Source organism: Calliopsis andreniformis, chromosome 4 (assembly GCF_051401765.1).
Source record: "Calliopsis andreniformis isolate RMS-2024a chromosome 4, iyCalAndr_principal, whole genome shotgun sequence".
Classification (NCBI taxonomy): domain Eukaryota; kingdom Metazoa; phylum Arthropoda; class Insecta; order Hymenoptera; family Andrenidae; genus Calliopsis; species Calliopsis andreniformis.
This window is the reverse complement of record NC_135065.1, coordinates 12927616-12943064: the sequence shown is the minus strand read 5'-3', so window position 1 is coordinate 12943064 and position 15449 is coordinate 12927616. Positions and strand designations below refer to the sequence as shown.

General features: G+C 38.3%; 2 protein-coding genes across 2 annotated transcripts; one reads left to right on the top strand and one right to left on the bottom strand.

The window, feature by feature from the left end:
* Positions 1–1503: 1503 nt before the first annotated feature.
* Positions 1504–3744, bottom strand: LOC143177749 (ribosome biogenesis protein WDR12 homolog). Its single transcript, XM_076375879.1, has 9 exons — positions 3438–3744; positions 3209–3294; positions 2920–3130; positions 2699–2839; positions 2453–2628; positions 2299–2369; positions 1974–2220; positions 1775–1907; positions 1504–1701 (listed from the first exon to the last, which is right to left on the bottom strand). Exons 1-9 carry the CDS (start codon positions 3503–3505, stop codon positions 1563–1565), a joined length of 1272 nt encoding a protein of 423 aa, XP_076231994.1. The 5' UTR covers positions 3506–3744; the 3' UTR covers positions 1504–1562.
* Positions 3745–5742: 1998 nt separating this feature from the next.
* Positions 5743–15222, top strand: Ia-2 (tyrosine phosphatase IA-2). Its single transcript, XM_076375870.1, has 17 exons — positions 5743–5881; positions 7301–7396; positions 10429–10482; positions 10558–10618; positions 10944–11075; positions 11156–11237; positions 11320–12094; positions 12171–12326; positions 12408–12454; positions 12526–12678; positions 12751–12877; positions 12937–13004; positions 13120–13503; positions 13580–13801; positions 14355–14719; positions 14795–14848; positions 14948–15222. Exons 2-17 carry the CDS (start codon positions 7309–7311, stop codon positions 15216–15218), a joined length of 3039 nt encoding a protein of 1012 aa, XP_076231985.1. The 5' UTR covers positions 5743–5881; positions 7301–7308; the 3' UTR covers positions 15219–15222.
* Positions 15223–15449: the final 227 nt, after the last annotated feature.

Sequence of the window (15449 nt, the reverse complement as noted above, 5' to 3'; positions counted from 1 at the left end):
AGCGTGCACCGTGAAACAGTTTTAGAGTTACTTACAAGTATGGTTTGGTATATTTCAAAGTGAAAGAATCAAATTCTTAATTATTATCATCCCTTATTTTTGATCAATAAACGATCTGTTTTGGGGATTTATTCGAATCAGTTTCTTTTCCTTTCCTAAGTATCTTTTACCGCTGACGATTTCTCTTGCTGTCCATTTCGCGCCTAGAGACAGAGAGTGAATCCCCAAATGCATGACGAACATTTTTCTTTCTTTCAACTTTTGTTTTGTCTTCTAACTTTTTCGTCTGTCGTTTTTATGCTTTTTTCATTCTTCAAGGTAATGATATCTGCAAGGAAGAAACGAAACTGTAAAGTCTGTAAAATAAAACTCTTACTCTCTGTACAAGATCAGTGATTGTATATACATTGTATTTCGCGTTATAAATATGCCTTCTGTCGGATCGAGAGTAGCAACTATTGTAACATGCCTTCCTCCGAGCGAACACAGTAGAGTCCTGATGCATTTTTCTTTGGTATCCTTTAGGACTGAAAGAGAGCTTAACGAATTAAAACGAGATGAAGAGAAGTACACACACCGCGTTCTTCTTCATTAAGCATCGGTCAACGGAACGATATACTATTTATTAACGTGTAGCAGAATTACAGCATGTGCAATAGACTGAAAACGACATTGTCCTTGTAAGTAATATTTAAAATCGTAAGGCCCCCCACATTATCCTAACGTATTGTGTAATCACATCCAGCGTCCGCCTCTAATTATAAAAAACTGACGGTAGAGAATCGTTTCTTGCGTGATCATGGAGAATTGATGATGCCATTGTTCAATTTTTGGCAATACGCGGTAGAAACGATAACGAAACCTTTCTCTCAGTACTTTTAACGTCACCTTACCACGCTAACATGCGATTTGTACTATTTTGAGTAAAACGCTTTTGATTTCTGCGCAATAAAGATGAATCGAAATTTTTAAAAAAGAAACAAGAATTACGAAACAAATACGAGGTGCTGGCAATGTACGAACGATTAACTAGATCTCCTCTTTTGTCAATTAAGTGGTGATTTTATAATGATGTAAAATACAAGGGTAAATTAAAAAAAAAAAAAAAAAAAAAAAAAAAGGAAAAGCTGACACATTGCGAAAAACTCATTGAAATAAAAATGCGAATTTTTATTTAACGCCAAGAACTTTTTTTTAAGCTAACTGCAACGTTTTTGCTACACGCATGTATTTTTGAAGTTTGCGAATATGTTTATTTTCACGAAAGTAATTGTGACTGTATGTACATCGTCTCCCGATTTGCATTTTTGTTTATTTCGAATGTGTTACTCCAACTTATGAAGCATTTGTTTCGTTTGTTTCTATTATTTTACAGTGATTATATGATTTCGTGATCAATAGGTTTCACGATGGCGACACATTTCTATTTCTTTTAAAGTGATTACATTGTTTGATTTAGAATGTAATAAATATTAAAATGATAAAAAAGCTTATACCTATTAATTTGCACTATATGTAGAAGACTTTGTTATATTTAAAAATTACAAGATATTAACTTATCGTTAATGAACAGCATTTTTCGATTTGAATATTCTCACAGTGTTGTCTGCTCCCCCAGACACCATGAATTTCGGATTCGACCAGTTGCAGCACAGTACTTTGTCCTCGTGCCCGGAAAGATCAAATAATGCCGCTTTGGGACTGCAAAGAGATTATATTTTTTTAAAGTAAAGTGTATGTTTCACCTGAAAAAAATAATTAGAATTTATTTAACCTTCTAGTATCCCAAAGTTTCATATCATTATCGTATGCTCCCGAGATGAAGAGATTTTCATCTACAGTCGACCACCGTACAGATTGCACCCATTGTGTATGAGAAGTAAATAATGTCTTGACAAGTGAACCCTCTAAAAATATGACAATCGTTAAAAAAGTTAAAACGATAAGTAATGCTATAAAATTTTTATCGAAACCTGTAGATCTTGGATCATATAATCGTATGTGTCTGTCAGCAGACGCTGCCACAACAGCGCGACTCAAAGGGGAATAATCGATATCAAAAAAACTTTTATTGCCAGCAAGTTCGTGTTTAATTCCTCCCAATTCTGTGTCCCACACTTTCATTGTATGATCCCATGAAGATGTTATGACTTCCGTTCTATCTGACCATACAATGCCGCTAACAGCTTCCTTATGACCTTTCATTGTTCTTTTGGGTATCTATCAAATACAAGTGCACATACTTATATCGAGTTATTATACAGATATATTCTGTCTACACATGTTTATTGCACTTACTCTTGTTTTACCATGTTCAGACTTCAATCTCTTTGAGGTTGACTCACCATCTTCATTTTCATCCTGATTAGCTAACAAAATCAAGAAAAATCTATTACATATTCTCTCTATACCTGTATACTATTATAAAAATGATGCAATACAAGATAGTTACAAGTAGACCAGATTTTGAGCATGGTATCCCAAGCTCCAGTTGCCATCAGTGTTTTGTCATAGTTTATGCTAACAGCTTCTAGCCCACGCTCATGTCCTCTGCATACATGTATACAATCTACAGAATTTTCTGCAATATTCCAGTCCCATATTATGGCAGTTTGATCTTGAGATGCACTGTATATTTAAAAAGTAAATGAGGATCATCTAAAGAAATACACTTTTTTTTAATGCTTTTAAATGTTACCTGACAAAACTAGCAGTGTCATCACTCAAGGATATCCATGCTACTGCTTTAATGGGTGATGTGTGGGCAGGAATTACAAGGTGATGTTTCCCTTTTGAGGTCCAGATATGCAATGTATTGTCATAGCAGCCAGTTAGTATCCTATTAAATCATTCAATTCAAAGATTAGAGTTTAAAAACAATTACTATAAAAACACTTTAAATAATGTAAAAAAACTAACCATTTTTCACAGACAGCAACAGCAGATACCCAGTCATCGTGTATAAGACAATCCTGTGGCTCTGGTGGAGGATATTTCTCTACATACTCTACATCTATCACATCCTCTATAGTAACATTTTTTTCTGCTATGTGTTCAGCTAAGGAAGCACGTAAAAACTGAGAGCATATCAGAAAGTCAAACTCTATGTTCCTTTTTATACTGCTTGATTCTGAAATTGAACCAAATAATGTTTTATATTCCTAGAGTCTACTGAATCTTATTAATACATAATCAGATGAAATTATACCTTTTAAGAGTTCATTTACAAGAGAATTTAATTCGCTAGATACAATAGATGTGTGCACAGATAGTGGGAAATCTGGCACAGCATACCTAAAATTCGATTTAAAGCTATGTATTACAATTCCTTGCACATACATAATTATTTTGTACATACGTATGTTATGAAATATGAGTAATAGGACAAATTAACCTCCCAAAGCATATAGAAAGGAGTAACCAAGGAAAGTACTCACTGTTCCTGCTTGGTGACAAATCTTATTTGAATTTGTGAAGTATTCTTGTTCGCATTAGTACTCGCCATCGTTGCTTTTCTATTAATCGTACAATTCTTGTGTTTTTTATGGAAACAATAAACCGTGGACACCACACGTGTACACTACATTTTAAACTACTTTTTATCGACGCTGAAATCGATTACTCGAAACGCCTAGAGTTCAATTAATTTTAAATTCGATTACTGATTTCGAGATTTTTTTTTTTTACATAACGGAAAAACGAATTCGTGTTAGATTTGATCGACGACCGTGATTTTTAGATTCAGCAACGAATTAGAAGATTATGACACGCAAGAATAACGTTTTTAGTACGTTTATAGCTGTTTGCATGTAAGAAGATCGATGGCCATGTTCAGAGCGGTAGATATAACCTAAAATACGATCAAATTTCGCTAAAAACGCAACAAAGTAATCAACTCGAATGATTAATAAGAACCAGATCATTTTTGCAAAAGTTCTTACCATTTTTATCGAATCGAAGTGATTGAAGAAATCAAAAACGTAGTGACGCAGTTAGAAATCGGTATAATTATATCGGTAGATAAATCAGTAGGGAACAATTAATTAACTCAGGATTAATTAGAAAAAGATTCTTTATTATATAGAATATATTTATAGAACATATTTTAAAAAGAGTTAAGGTTACAAAAAATCAGTAGTTTAACAAGTAGCAAGTGAAACTTTATATTGTGTCTGACATATTAGCGAGCTATTCTACTTCCGCCAGTTTCTCTCGATGAAGGGTAGGGGAAGTGAGCGGACTTACTACTTCGTTCAGTATCCCTGCAACAAGTGTTCCTAATCGATACTTCGATGAAATTATGAGGAATCGTTCCTGCTATATACAGGGTGTTCCAGGAAAATCTGAGACTCAAAGTATTCGCCCTAACAGTTCTATTCGTACCAATAACATTTAAAATTGGAATATTCATCTGTTTTAAAAAAGTCCTTCTTTCAAAGTATTTGAAATTATTGTTTAATAGTAATTTGTTAATTATATTACGTAAATAATTAATAAGTTACGCTTAAGTAGATGTAGATAAGGTATTATTATAGCATTACATATTTTTAGGTGAATTTGAGGGTCCAGAGAATTATATGATACATATAGGACACAACAATGCTGGTCTATTTTAAGGACGAAACGTACTTCGTGAACAACAGGTGCTCCGAGCATGGGTAGGATAACGTTGAATGAAGGGGGAAACGCGCAGGCGTTTGTTGGCTTACGCAAATCGACGTAGCTTAAAAAGGGAAACCTTCGCAAATCGAGGCTTGGCTAGGAGTTCTTAAGTCGTTCAAGTTAGGCTATGCAATAATAGCAGCCTGTTGATAGCGACCCATAACCAAGGCTTTGTGTGTCTCTATTATTCCAAACGCTATTATCTCTCTTCTCCATTTATTTTCTATTCCTTTGTAGCGATGGAATCGATCTCATATTCCTGAACTCTACCTTTTTTTCTTCAAATAGTTAATTCATACAAGAAATAATTGTAAACGAGTACATTATTCGAAGCACAGCCTTTACTCGTTATAAAGTCGTCGGCAAGCCTTGGAACTATAGCGAAGAAACATTACTATTATAAGTATATCCATTGATATCTGCTGATATAGCAACTAGCCATCAAACAATTGAAGAACTTATAAAAAAACAACCTTTGTCAAATTTTACAGATACTACAGTAGCTTTTCGCGTTCCTAGAAAAAACACAAAAATTGATAAGGATCGTTTTTGTTATCAGTTCTTCAATTAATACAATTGAATCAGTGAAATCACAAAAAGCGTAAATCACTGATGCATTGACTTCCTGCATTTCAATAACTCACGACAAAAAAATTGATTTACATTTTAGCTGATTTCATCGATTAAGCTTCAATCCCCCCATAAGAATTGTACAGGGTGTCTCGTGGAAACGAGAAATGTTGAGAATCATTGATAGCGTTGAACTGTTCCCCTGAGACACCCTGTATTTCATCCCGCAGTATTCCTTTATTGCATCCATTAGTATCGAGGTATTCCATTCCCTCCATCTAACCGTATCGTGATTTTTGTTCCAGACTCGGTCCCGGGGAAGCGGTGCTTTCAAGGTCTCGGTATCACGAGGGTATTGGTCCCATCACTATTCAGATCCTTCGTCGCCTGGCAGCCGGCATGTGCGCGGTGCAATCGATTCTAGCGGCAACGCATGCCCTCCTCCGCTGTTCTCCGCTGGAAGAACAGTCAGTCAGTGGCACTGCTGTGGCACGACAGGGCGCGTGCCGAAGGAGATGGTCTAAGGGTCATCCGTGTCCAACGGTGAGCCAGTAGCTGCATCCGTGTAACGAGACAGGAAGCATTCCCGAGTCGATCTCTCCCAGCAGGATGTACTGAAATTAAGCAGATCGCGACGTGTCACGCCCAGGTAAGCCGTGCGACACCCGCGTCTCGTGGAACCGCCGCGAACAGGGGCGCCACGCAGGTCGTCGAGGGGAAGAGAGAGGGAGGAACGTGACTACAACCTGATGCTTCGAATCTCTATCGTGGCGACTGGACGTGGCCCTAAAGCCAGCCGATTAGCGTGGGAAATCAGGGAAACGTTGCCCATTGAGGCTCCAGCAGAATTGTAGAAACGTAAGATTAGATATTTTTCAATTTCAGTTTTTACAGAATAGAAGCAATAGAATTATAAGTAAATAAAAGGAGGGTGGAAGGAGAGGACGATGAATACGCTAAGGAACCGTGAAATCGCAAACAGTGACGGTAATTAGTCGCAGCAGGATGTATTGGAGCGGTAGGGATCGGGTTCCAGATTGTTGCCTTTTGGTAAGCCGCTTATCGATGAGGGGACGCGGCACAGTGTTTCCTCGTTGTAAGCTCGCTGCTGTATTCAATTTTTGCTTTCATTTATTTTGACTCGTACTTAAGTTTCAGTTCGTAGAGAGTGTATAACAAGGAATCACTGTGATATTTTTCTGTATGTCTTGTGATTGTACACGTGCAGAGAGGAACTGCGTCAATCTTGTAAATTATCCTGTTACGCAAAAGCACTCTATACCGCGCCCTTTAAAGCGACATTGTATCCGCCATCCAGAGGGTTGATTCAATTATCGTGTGAGGTATTATCGGGATGACGTGGAGGCTTATTATATCTTCTCTACGTGGACGGCACCCTTTCGCTGTACGTGATCGAATTAATTATTCCAGGGTGTTTGAAGCAGACTGTGAATCTTTCCTGCAGCTTTGATTCGTGCCAGAGCATTTGAATTTTAGAGGAGCTATTGGAGTAATGCAAATGAAAGAGATAGTACACAGTAACACAGTATTACTTCGCGTGCATTCGGTTCACGCGTCAAGACTTATTCAATATTGAATAATTTATGAAACAGTAAAGTAGTTTGTATATTCCTTGCACGCGGAGAAACATGTACAGTAGCAAACAGTTTCCCCGATTCAGCTAATAATAATCACATGGTAATCGCATTTTGTTCATTCGAAAACAAAATTGTTTTCTCTTTCGACACTCTTTCCATCCTCCACCCACGCTAATCCATAAAGAACGAGGTTCTATAATCGAGAGCTCTCCAAGGGTAGCAATAAAGTTTGCCTCAATAATTGCAGCCGCTGGAGAGAAAAGCAATTAAGTGGTGAGAAAAAAAGGAATACAACATACAGGCGTGTAGGAGGTTTTATTGCAAAATATTTACGTTCCTCGTGTAAGACTTTTCATTTACTGTCCTACCTTCCCCACCTGCTGTCCCCCTGGAAAGGGGCGGTTACGGTCGAGCTGAAACTCGAATTGAATTTCTGGAAAGTGAAAGCTAAATTAGGGGTACAATTATAGGAACATCTATGGGCCGTAAACGGTGGTGGCGAGGAGGCTCAGAGCTGCTGGTGCTCTTCATTCTCTACCACGTTATCGTGGGAGACGGTGATGTTGGTGAGTACGACTATTCTCAGGAGTAAAAGCAACTGTACTTTCTCCTTGAAAAATCGCTTTATGAATTCTCGAGGGTGCTCGAAATAAGGTGGAAGCATTTAGCTAGCGCGCAGTTCTTCCGTGGCGATATATGTTTCCCTCAAATTTATAGAAATATAATTTTGCAAACATAATGGACTTGTATAAAATATATATATATATATTTTTTTTTAGAGTAGAGAAACGAAGAACTAAATTATGTTTCGTAGTAAGAGCACTCTCATAGACTTCCTATAGAATTTATTTCAAAGAACTAAGCAGTAAAGGCAACGTTAGGTACTTTCGCGAGGATTGCAAATAACCATCAAGTGAGATTATATTTGACGGTACGAGGAGCATGCAATTTTTTCTGTCGCTCGTGTCAGGAACGTTCGATATTAAGGGGCAGCTACGTGTGCGTGTGTGCGTGCATGTTGAAAACGTGAAACGGCGAAATGAAATTCCTAGTTGATTTCATATCCCCTGGATCCATCGCGAGTGATTAAAGGCGATTGATATTTCCGAGGATTCCGTTTTTCCAGTTTGCACGTTTTTATGTCATTATCCTCAGGGGCTCTCCAGGGGAACTTTTCTAGGGGAAGATTGAGTGCTTTCGAAACTTCTACTCATCAGTTTTATCTTCATTTTTTGTTACGCTACTTTCATAATATTTATTTTTTATTATCTCTGCGTAAGTGGAGTAAACTTTTAATTATTAAGACGAAGAAAATTCGATATCTCCCGCGAGAAATGCAGCGAGTTGCAATCTGTGAAAAAAGTTTAATAATTACTATCGACCTCTATATACTTTCTTGTCGTTTCCTCTAGAAAAGAGAAACATGGAAAGATCCCTGCGAGATTAACCCTTTACACTCGGCATGCCAGTTCCAGTGGCACAGTATAATCTTATTTAAAACGCTGCCTGCAAAGTCGCATGTTTCCGTCAGCTGTTTCATATCTCCTCGCAATCACAAACGCGTACGAAGCGTAATTATCGATCAACGAGTTCACGGAAGAAGCTAAAGAGGCGGAATAAATTTGTGTTCTCAACGAGCTTCCTCCGCCTCCACGGAGTAGGTAATCGTAAATGCAATTACCTAGTAAATATTGGAAAATCGTTACAGAATTGCGTCACAGTAATCAGAGGGAACGCGATCGTGGATAATCTAAACCGCTCTATTCGCCTGCCTTTTCTAACGATTTCGAACAGCAATCGCTTCGCCAATATCTTCTTTCTCAAGCGGATGTATTCATCGAAAATTCAAGCTAGCTTATTGATTTTCTATCATCCACTTCATTGCAGTCTAGAATAAGTCGTTTCTTGGATTCCGTCTTGTTCCCTTCGCACAGGGTCACGATCGAGATCAAGACTCTTCATTATTGCGGCGACCTTCGAAATTGGACGATCCTAGGGTCGGGGAAGGATGGAAAAAAGAGCGTGGAACGCCCGTGTTCGATTTTCGCCCACGACCGCTTGACTATTATCGAGCCGTGCATCCCACGCGAACACCGCCTTTGCAGATTCCACTCTTCTTGCCCTGGATCTGTTTCCACCTACTACCCTGATCCTCGACCCGCCTCCTTAGCTCTTCTTTCTTCACCCAGCAGTGGATACTTGTCTATTCTTCTGCGTACCTCATTTTCGCTTTTCTTCTACCACCTTTCTTGTCGAGAATCCTCTACACTAGTTTATTGCAACTCTTGATGGTTTGCTTGCTGTTGAAAAATGGGTACTTAAGTTTGCTACGAGGATTTCAAGAAACTTTTTCTTTGATCTTTATAGTTTCTTGTTTGGATTTAGCTTTTCTTAGAGGTATCCTTTTTCTCTTAGCTTTTTTAATCTTATTTCCTTTATTTTTCTTTCTAACTGTCTTCCATAATCCTCTTGTAGGCTTCCGTTGAATGCTTTTGATGCACTTTACTCAGCCATTGTTTGATTATTGAAGAGCCTGGAGTACACAGGACTTCGGAGAGCTTTGATCGTTTCGATGGTTCTTGGAAAGAAGATTCAGCCTTTGGAAATTCTCTTCATTCAATACTCTCGTGGTATTTGTCGACATTGTATGTACAAGCAAAGTTTACTCTTTGGAGTTATGAGTGGTTCTCTTGCCTTCGTTATGCTCACGTAATTTTTGTACGTGTTACTACTGTTATTCACCTGAATCTAATTTGACAGAAAGATGATGCTGTCTTCAGTAAAGAATTTTCCTCGGGACGAAGGCTCCTCTGACGTTTAAAGATTGAATCGTTGTCCCTTAAATACGAAACCCGATGGAAGCATAGTTCACGCGGTGACATTTTCAGAGATAGTCAATTCCCAAGCGAAGGCCAGGGGAAATGAAACATTTTCTGGCTATCCTACCAGCTGAAGTGTGATTAGATCTTGTCTGGAGAGGGAATTCTAACTTTATTCCGCGCTTGAAAAAGATATTTGAAATTCATTTATGCTCTAGAAGTCTCGCAAACACTAAAACATGAAAAATACATTTGGATAAATTATTGGAATGGCCACAGGTGGACGCTTTAAGCAATACAACGTAGTAGAATGTACAAACAAACAATTCCCATCTTAAAGAGGGAAATAATACCGTCGAGCTTTACGAGAAATCTTCATCCCTTTCCCAAGGGGTGGTTTGGAATTTATGAGCAGTGCGTTTATTAACATTTCATGTGAAACACCTGCAGATCGACGTAGCTCGTCTCATTGTTCAACCTTCCAACTCTTATTAAGGTTTAAGCGGTGCTTGCCTTCACAAAATGAACGCGGAAAGTGCTCGCTATTTCTAATTAGTGAATGTATCGCAATCTTGGCCGAGAGACGGTTGTGGAAAATGAGCTCGTGAAAGTCAGGCCGTTGCTTGATAATGACGCAGTCACGTTTACGTCAAATAATTGCGGGCGAATTAACGAAAGAATTTTTCACCTTTTCTATTTGGATAAAGAAGCGAATAATTGATTAAATTTTGTCGCCACGTTTTATTATATCGTAGAATTAAGATGTATATGTATTTTAGGGTGCCTGTTCAGCCAAAGCCTCTGCAATCCACAAACAGAAAGTTGTTACAATGGTAATGCTTAGATCCATTTTTTAAAATTCAGATTCCATTCGAGACATTTTCAGTAAAGCTTTGCTGTTATTTTAGACCTGGCTTTCGGAAGATGCTTACCACTTTATACTGATTTAAACGACGATGATTACTATCAGTAAGTGTTTAATGAGAAGGTATCACAAGCACTATTCCTTATTCTACTCACGGAATCGTTTCATAATTGTATTGCCCGATCACAAACTGGTTTTTACTACTTCATTTTCATCCAAGGAAGAGAAAAGTTTTCTACTGCAAATCGCATTCTGAGTGAAAGTTTCTCGATGAAAACGATTCACGACCAAACGCATTCTAATTGACTTTCCATGCATTAAGACAGTCTTAACTTTTGCTCTTCATTAACATCTCAACTCTTCGTTTTCTCGTGATAACTTTTTTAACTTTCGAACAGTGCTTATATAAGTACCATCGCTTTGATACAGGTACAATTTCAACGTCGATGAGTTAGAACTGCTGAGACTGCAATTGGAAAGGTTGCAAATAGATGGATACAAATGGTCCCATCCTTACACGCAATGCATCATGCAAACATCCCTGTACAATCTGCGACACGAGTATAATCAATTTTCTTTTGCAAATCTAAGTTACAATACATTCTTTTAGCAGCTGTTTTAGAATGAATATTTTTTTTCAGAGAAAGTTACGACCTTCGATTGTGTCAGCATTTCAAGCAGCGGACGCATTTTGAGAATAATGATGAAGGTGATCAGACTAGAGTAAGTTATCTAGAGCTTAGACATTAAAGTTACCATAGGAACGCGTGAGTTAAGATCTAAGCAGAATTCTCTGCTTTTTAAGGTACCTGCTATAGCCATAGTAAAATTCACGCCAAACAGTGGCAACTCTGCAGGCCAATTTGCTAATGAATTATACTATCCGCCTGGAACTCCAAGTCAGTACCTTCGTAATGGTCTCTACAATGACGAATTCTCGCGATCATCGTACAAGGAACAACCTAGAGAGTCTAACCCTGAACTCTATAGACCACAAGACCCCACGAACTCGTACAACGAATATGACTCCTTAACTAACGACGAGAACTATGAGGATCGCGAGAGTAAGTTGCAGAACAAGCCCTTGGGCCTCGACAGGATTGACGAAAAGCTTTATCGAACCAGACGACAACCATACAACCTTGGAGATTACAGTGATGATGCTATAAAGTCCATAAAGGATGCTCTGGTTGAAGAAGAGAAATCTAAGGAACTCATTGAAGCTAAAGAGCCGAGCGTAATCGACACCATACCTGTCGAGGAATTGGAATTTTTAGTGAATGATAAATCCTCTGGTCGTTATTCTCATCAAAAGCAAATGAGAGATGATCTGGACACTGAATATGAGAAAGCGTTCTCTCGAAAATACAAACATCCTAGAAAATTTCCAGAACTGACAAGTGATGATGAATATCTATTAGAAAATGTGAAACGTAACTCGAAGGATAGCGACGACTATGAAGATGTTAATGGCGATGTTGAGTTACCTCAGAAAGATGCTACATTGTTGGACAATGTCATATACACTGAAGGAGGTTTATTGCAACCTGGTAGTGATAAATCCAATGGAGATACAAATGGTAAGGGTTGAGAATACTTATTATTGCAGCTTGTAGGTGAAGATCAAAGAAAAGTATTTGTGAATATAATTTACAGATAACGTGTATAATTCTATATTGAGTGATAAATTAAATGAACTTTTTTGGAGACGAGAATTAGCAGGGTTTAAGAGACGAGAACGATTGGATGTGAAAAAACCAGGACCTCTTTTCTCTACGAACAACTATTCTTTTAAAACTCCATCTCCATCTAGTAATTATCTTTAATCATGTTAATAATGGCGTGTTCTTAATAGTTGAGTAATAAAATTAATTTCTTCAAATATCTCAACAGGCAAAGAAAATGATAATCTGTCTGATTCAAATGAGACTGAGCAGGATGTAAGTAATAGATGCAGATGAGATAAAAATTAATCAATTAAATGAATGATTGTATAAATACTGTATTCTAGAACGAAGTGTTAATTCCTTTTGTAAAAAAAGAAGTAGGAATTCAACCAGAAAATTCTCCAAAGTCATATAACAATGTGGACTTGGATCATGTCTATGTAGAATTTCAGCAGCCCTTTCACACGTGGCCTGAAGGCGAACATGTCGTCAAGGAGGTATAATAACTCCCTAAAATCTTGATAACCCTAAAAGATTACAACTTGAATGACTATTGCATTTGCTCACAGGTAGCAAAATTGCTAGGACTGACACCTGGAGCATTGAAAGATGTTCGAGTTGGTAGAGCAGAAGTAACCTTTAAAGTTGTGAAAAATAATAAAAATTATAATGCTACGGATGTTGTTGACAAAATAGGTTAGTAATAACTTTGAAAATATGCATAACAAGAAGATTCATTAATGTTTTACTTTTAGATGACATTCGCGGCAAGTTGCAAGACACTTTGGGTGTCGAGGTGATCCGTGCAGGCATAGGTGACAAGGTTCATCTTAAAATTCTATATTTAAAGCATGAAAGATCTACGTAACAATGTATCTAAATAATTTACAAGAAGTGTTCTGTTCAAAGGAAATATTAATATATTTTTTTGTTTAAAGACTAAACTACCTGCTACGCTAGAAGTCGCCAGAGAGTCTAAAATGAATACGAGTATGTTTGGTGCGGTAGTGGCTGCGGGTGTTGCAGCTGCTTGTGCAGCTGCAATAGTGACGTTGATGATAGCTCGTCGTCATGCTAAATCTAGAGCCAAATTAGCGAGATTAACTACACCTGATCCAGAAGCATCCAAAGATTATCAAGATTTATGTAGAGCGAGGATGCAAGCGAAACAACCAACAGATAAACCAGAGTCACCGCGTGTCACCAGCTTGAGTCGTGACAGCGAGTCGAATAATTTACCCTCGAATCGTTCTAGCACGTCATCGTGGGGAGAGGAACCAGGTCTTTCGAACATGGACATACCAACTGGACAAGTGGTTCTTGTATGTAGATACTGTTTCATTGAATATCTTCAATATTTCTTAAATACTTAATGAAATATTGGTTCGCGTGTTTCAGAGCTACATGGAGGACCGTATGAAGAATAAAGACCGATTAGACGAAGAATGGGCAGCATTATGCGCGTACGAAGCGGACCCTTGCTCCACTGAGATCGCTGAAAGCGAAGAAAACGCTAAGTGCAATCGTCCTGACGCGGCAGTTCCTTATGATCATTCCAGGGTGATACTAAACGATCTTGCTAACGCAAAGCATTCCGATTATATTAATGCTTCCACTATAGTAAGTATTCTTCAATCCAGCTCTTTACAATTTCTTTGAACGACACTGACACAGTCTCATCATGCCTCATTTTTATTATAAATTCATTAAAACGGAACTCACAATAGAAGTCGGTAAGTCACACGACGAACATGTAAAATCACTTGCATTCGCAAATACCCTGAACTTAACAGTGCAACAATGCTTCCTTTTGGAAATGCTTTCAGTAGATGTTCCTGCATTCTTGCGGCACTAATTGCAAATCGAAGCATGGTAATTGAGATACTTACACAGAGAATAAAATAGGCTTAACTTTATTAGTGAATACAGCACGTAAGGCATACCACTATTAGATGTACATACCTCTGAAGTTATGTCCATAGTCTAAAAAATGCCTTGAGCAACTTAGTAATCCAAAAGTATGCTAAATTACAAAAATTCTCAAGGTTCATTGATGAGTTCACAAGTTAGCAGACGCGCTTTCTGTGTACCCTGCCGTGTGACTTGCTTTAAAAGAATCAAAAGTTCATAAAGTGAAGACAGTGTCTCAGACTGTTGTCTTCCTTCTTGTCAGACGGATCACGATCCTCGAAATCCAGCTTACATCGCCACGCAAGGACCGCTGCCACATACGACAGCAGATTTCTGGCAACTCGTTTGGGAACAGGGCAGTGTCGTGATCGTAATGTTGACTAGACTCACAGAGGAGGGTATCGCTATGTGTCATCGCTACTGGCCTGAGGAGGGATCAGAAACGTACTACATGTATGAGGTGCACCTTGTTTCCGAGCATTTTTGGTGTGACGACTATTTGGTGCGGTCATTTTACCTGAAGAATCTGCGCACTGGCGAGACCCGAACCGTAACGCAATTCCATTTCTTATCTTGGCCTGAAAACGGTGTGCCGTATTCTACTAAGGCTCTCCTCGAATTCCGTCGGTAAGTAGACGATTATGTCTATTATTATAACATTAAAAATAACAGTATTATTAATGTTTGTTTTTCCGGCTACAGGAAAATCAATAAGTCGTACAAAGGCAGATCGTGTCCCATAATTGTCCATTGCAGGTAAAGAGCTTCGTCTACTTTCAAAATTTTACTACAGAATTTTTGTTGAGTGTATTTCACGTACAGTGATTATTTTTCCTTGTAATAATGTATTTGCAGTGATGGTGCTGGCCGTACAGGAACATATTGTTTGATCGATATGGTCTTGAATCGTATGATGAAGGGCGCCAAAGAAATCGATATCGCATCTACTCTAGAGCATATAAGAGATCAGAGGCCTGACATGGTTGCAACGAAGCAACAATTTAAGTTTGTTCTAATGGCCGTAGCGGAGGAAGTGCGCGCGATTGTCAAGGCTTTACCTGCACCCCCTACAGAGAAGACTTCTGTTGCGGAGAATAATAACTCTTCGACGAAGGAAGGCCAGTAAGAGACGAATCGATTTCCAAATTGCAGTCGCGGCGAGCAAAGGCAAAGTATTACACAGTCTATCCAAAGAAAGAAAATGGCCAAATATTTCTAGTCGATTGTAATCATATCTACGAGTCTAGAGTCACTTTAAACTTTTTATTTTCTATCGTTTCCTTCTTCCAAATACTTTCGACATATTGTGGATTCGCGTGAACCAGCTACAAGCTTTACCTCGACTAGGCTTCATTGA

Coding starts and splice junctions, on each gene's coding strand:
- Ia-2 (XM_076375870.1), top strand. CDS start 7,309: ATGGGCCGTAAACGGTGGTGGCGAGGAGGCTCAGAGCTGCTGGTGCTC. Junction 13,005..13,119: donor GTGCAGGCATAGGTGACAAG/GTTCATCTTAAA, acceptor TTTTGTTTAAAG/ACTAAACTACCTGCTACGCT. Junction 14,849..14,947: donor CCCATAATTGTCCATTGCAG/GTAAAGAGCTTC, acceptor ATGTATTTGCAG/TGATGGTGCTGGCCGTACAG.
- LOC143177749 (XM_076375879.1), bottom strand. CDS start 3,505: ATGGCGAGTACTAATGCGAACAAGAATACTTCACAAATTCAAATAAGA. Junction 3,295..3,437: donor TTTGTCACCAAGCAGGAACA/GTGAGTACTTTC, acceptor ATCGAATTTTAG/GTATGCTGTGCCAGATTTCC. Junction 2,370..2,452: donor GCTCAAAATCTGGTCTACTT/GTAACTATCTTG, acceptor TGATTTTGTTAG/CTAATCAGGATGAAAATGAA.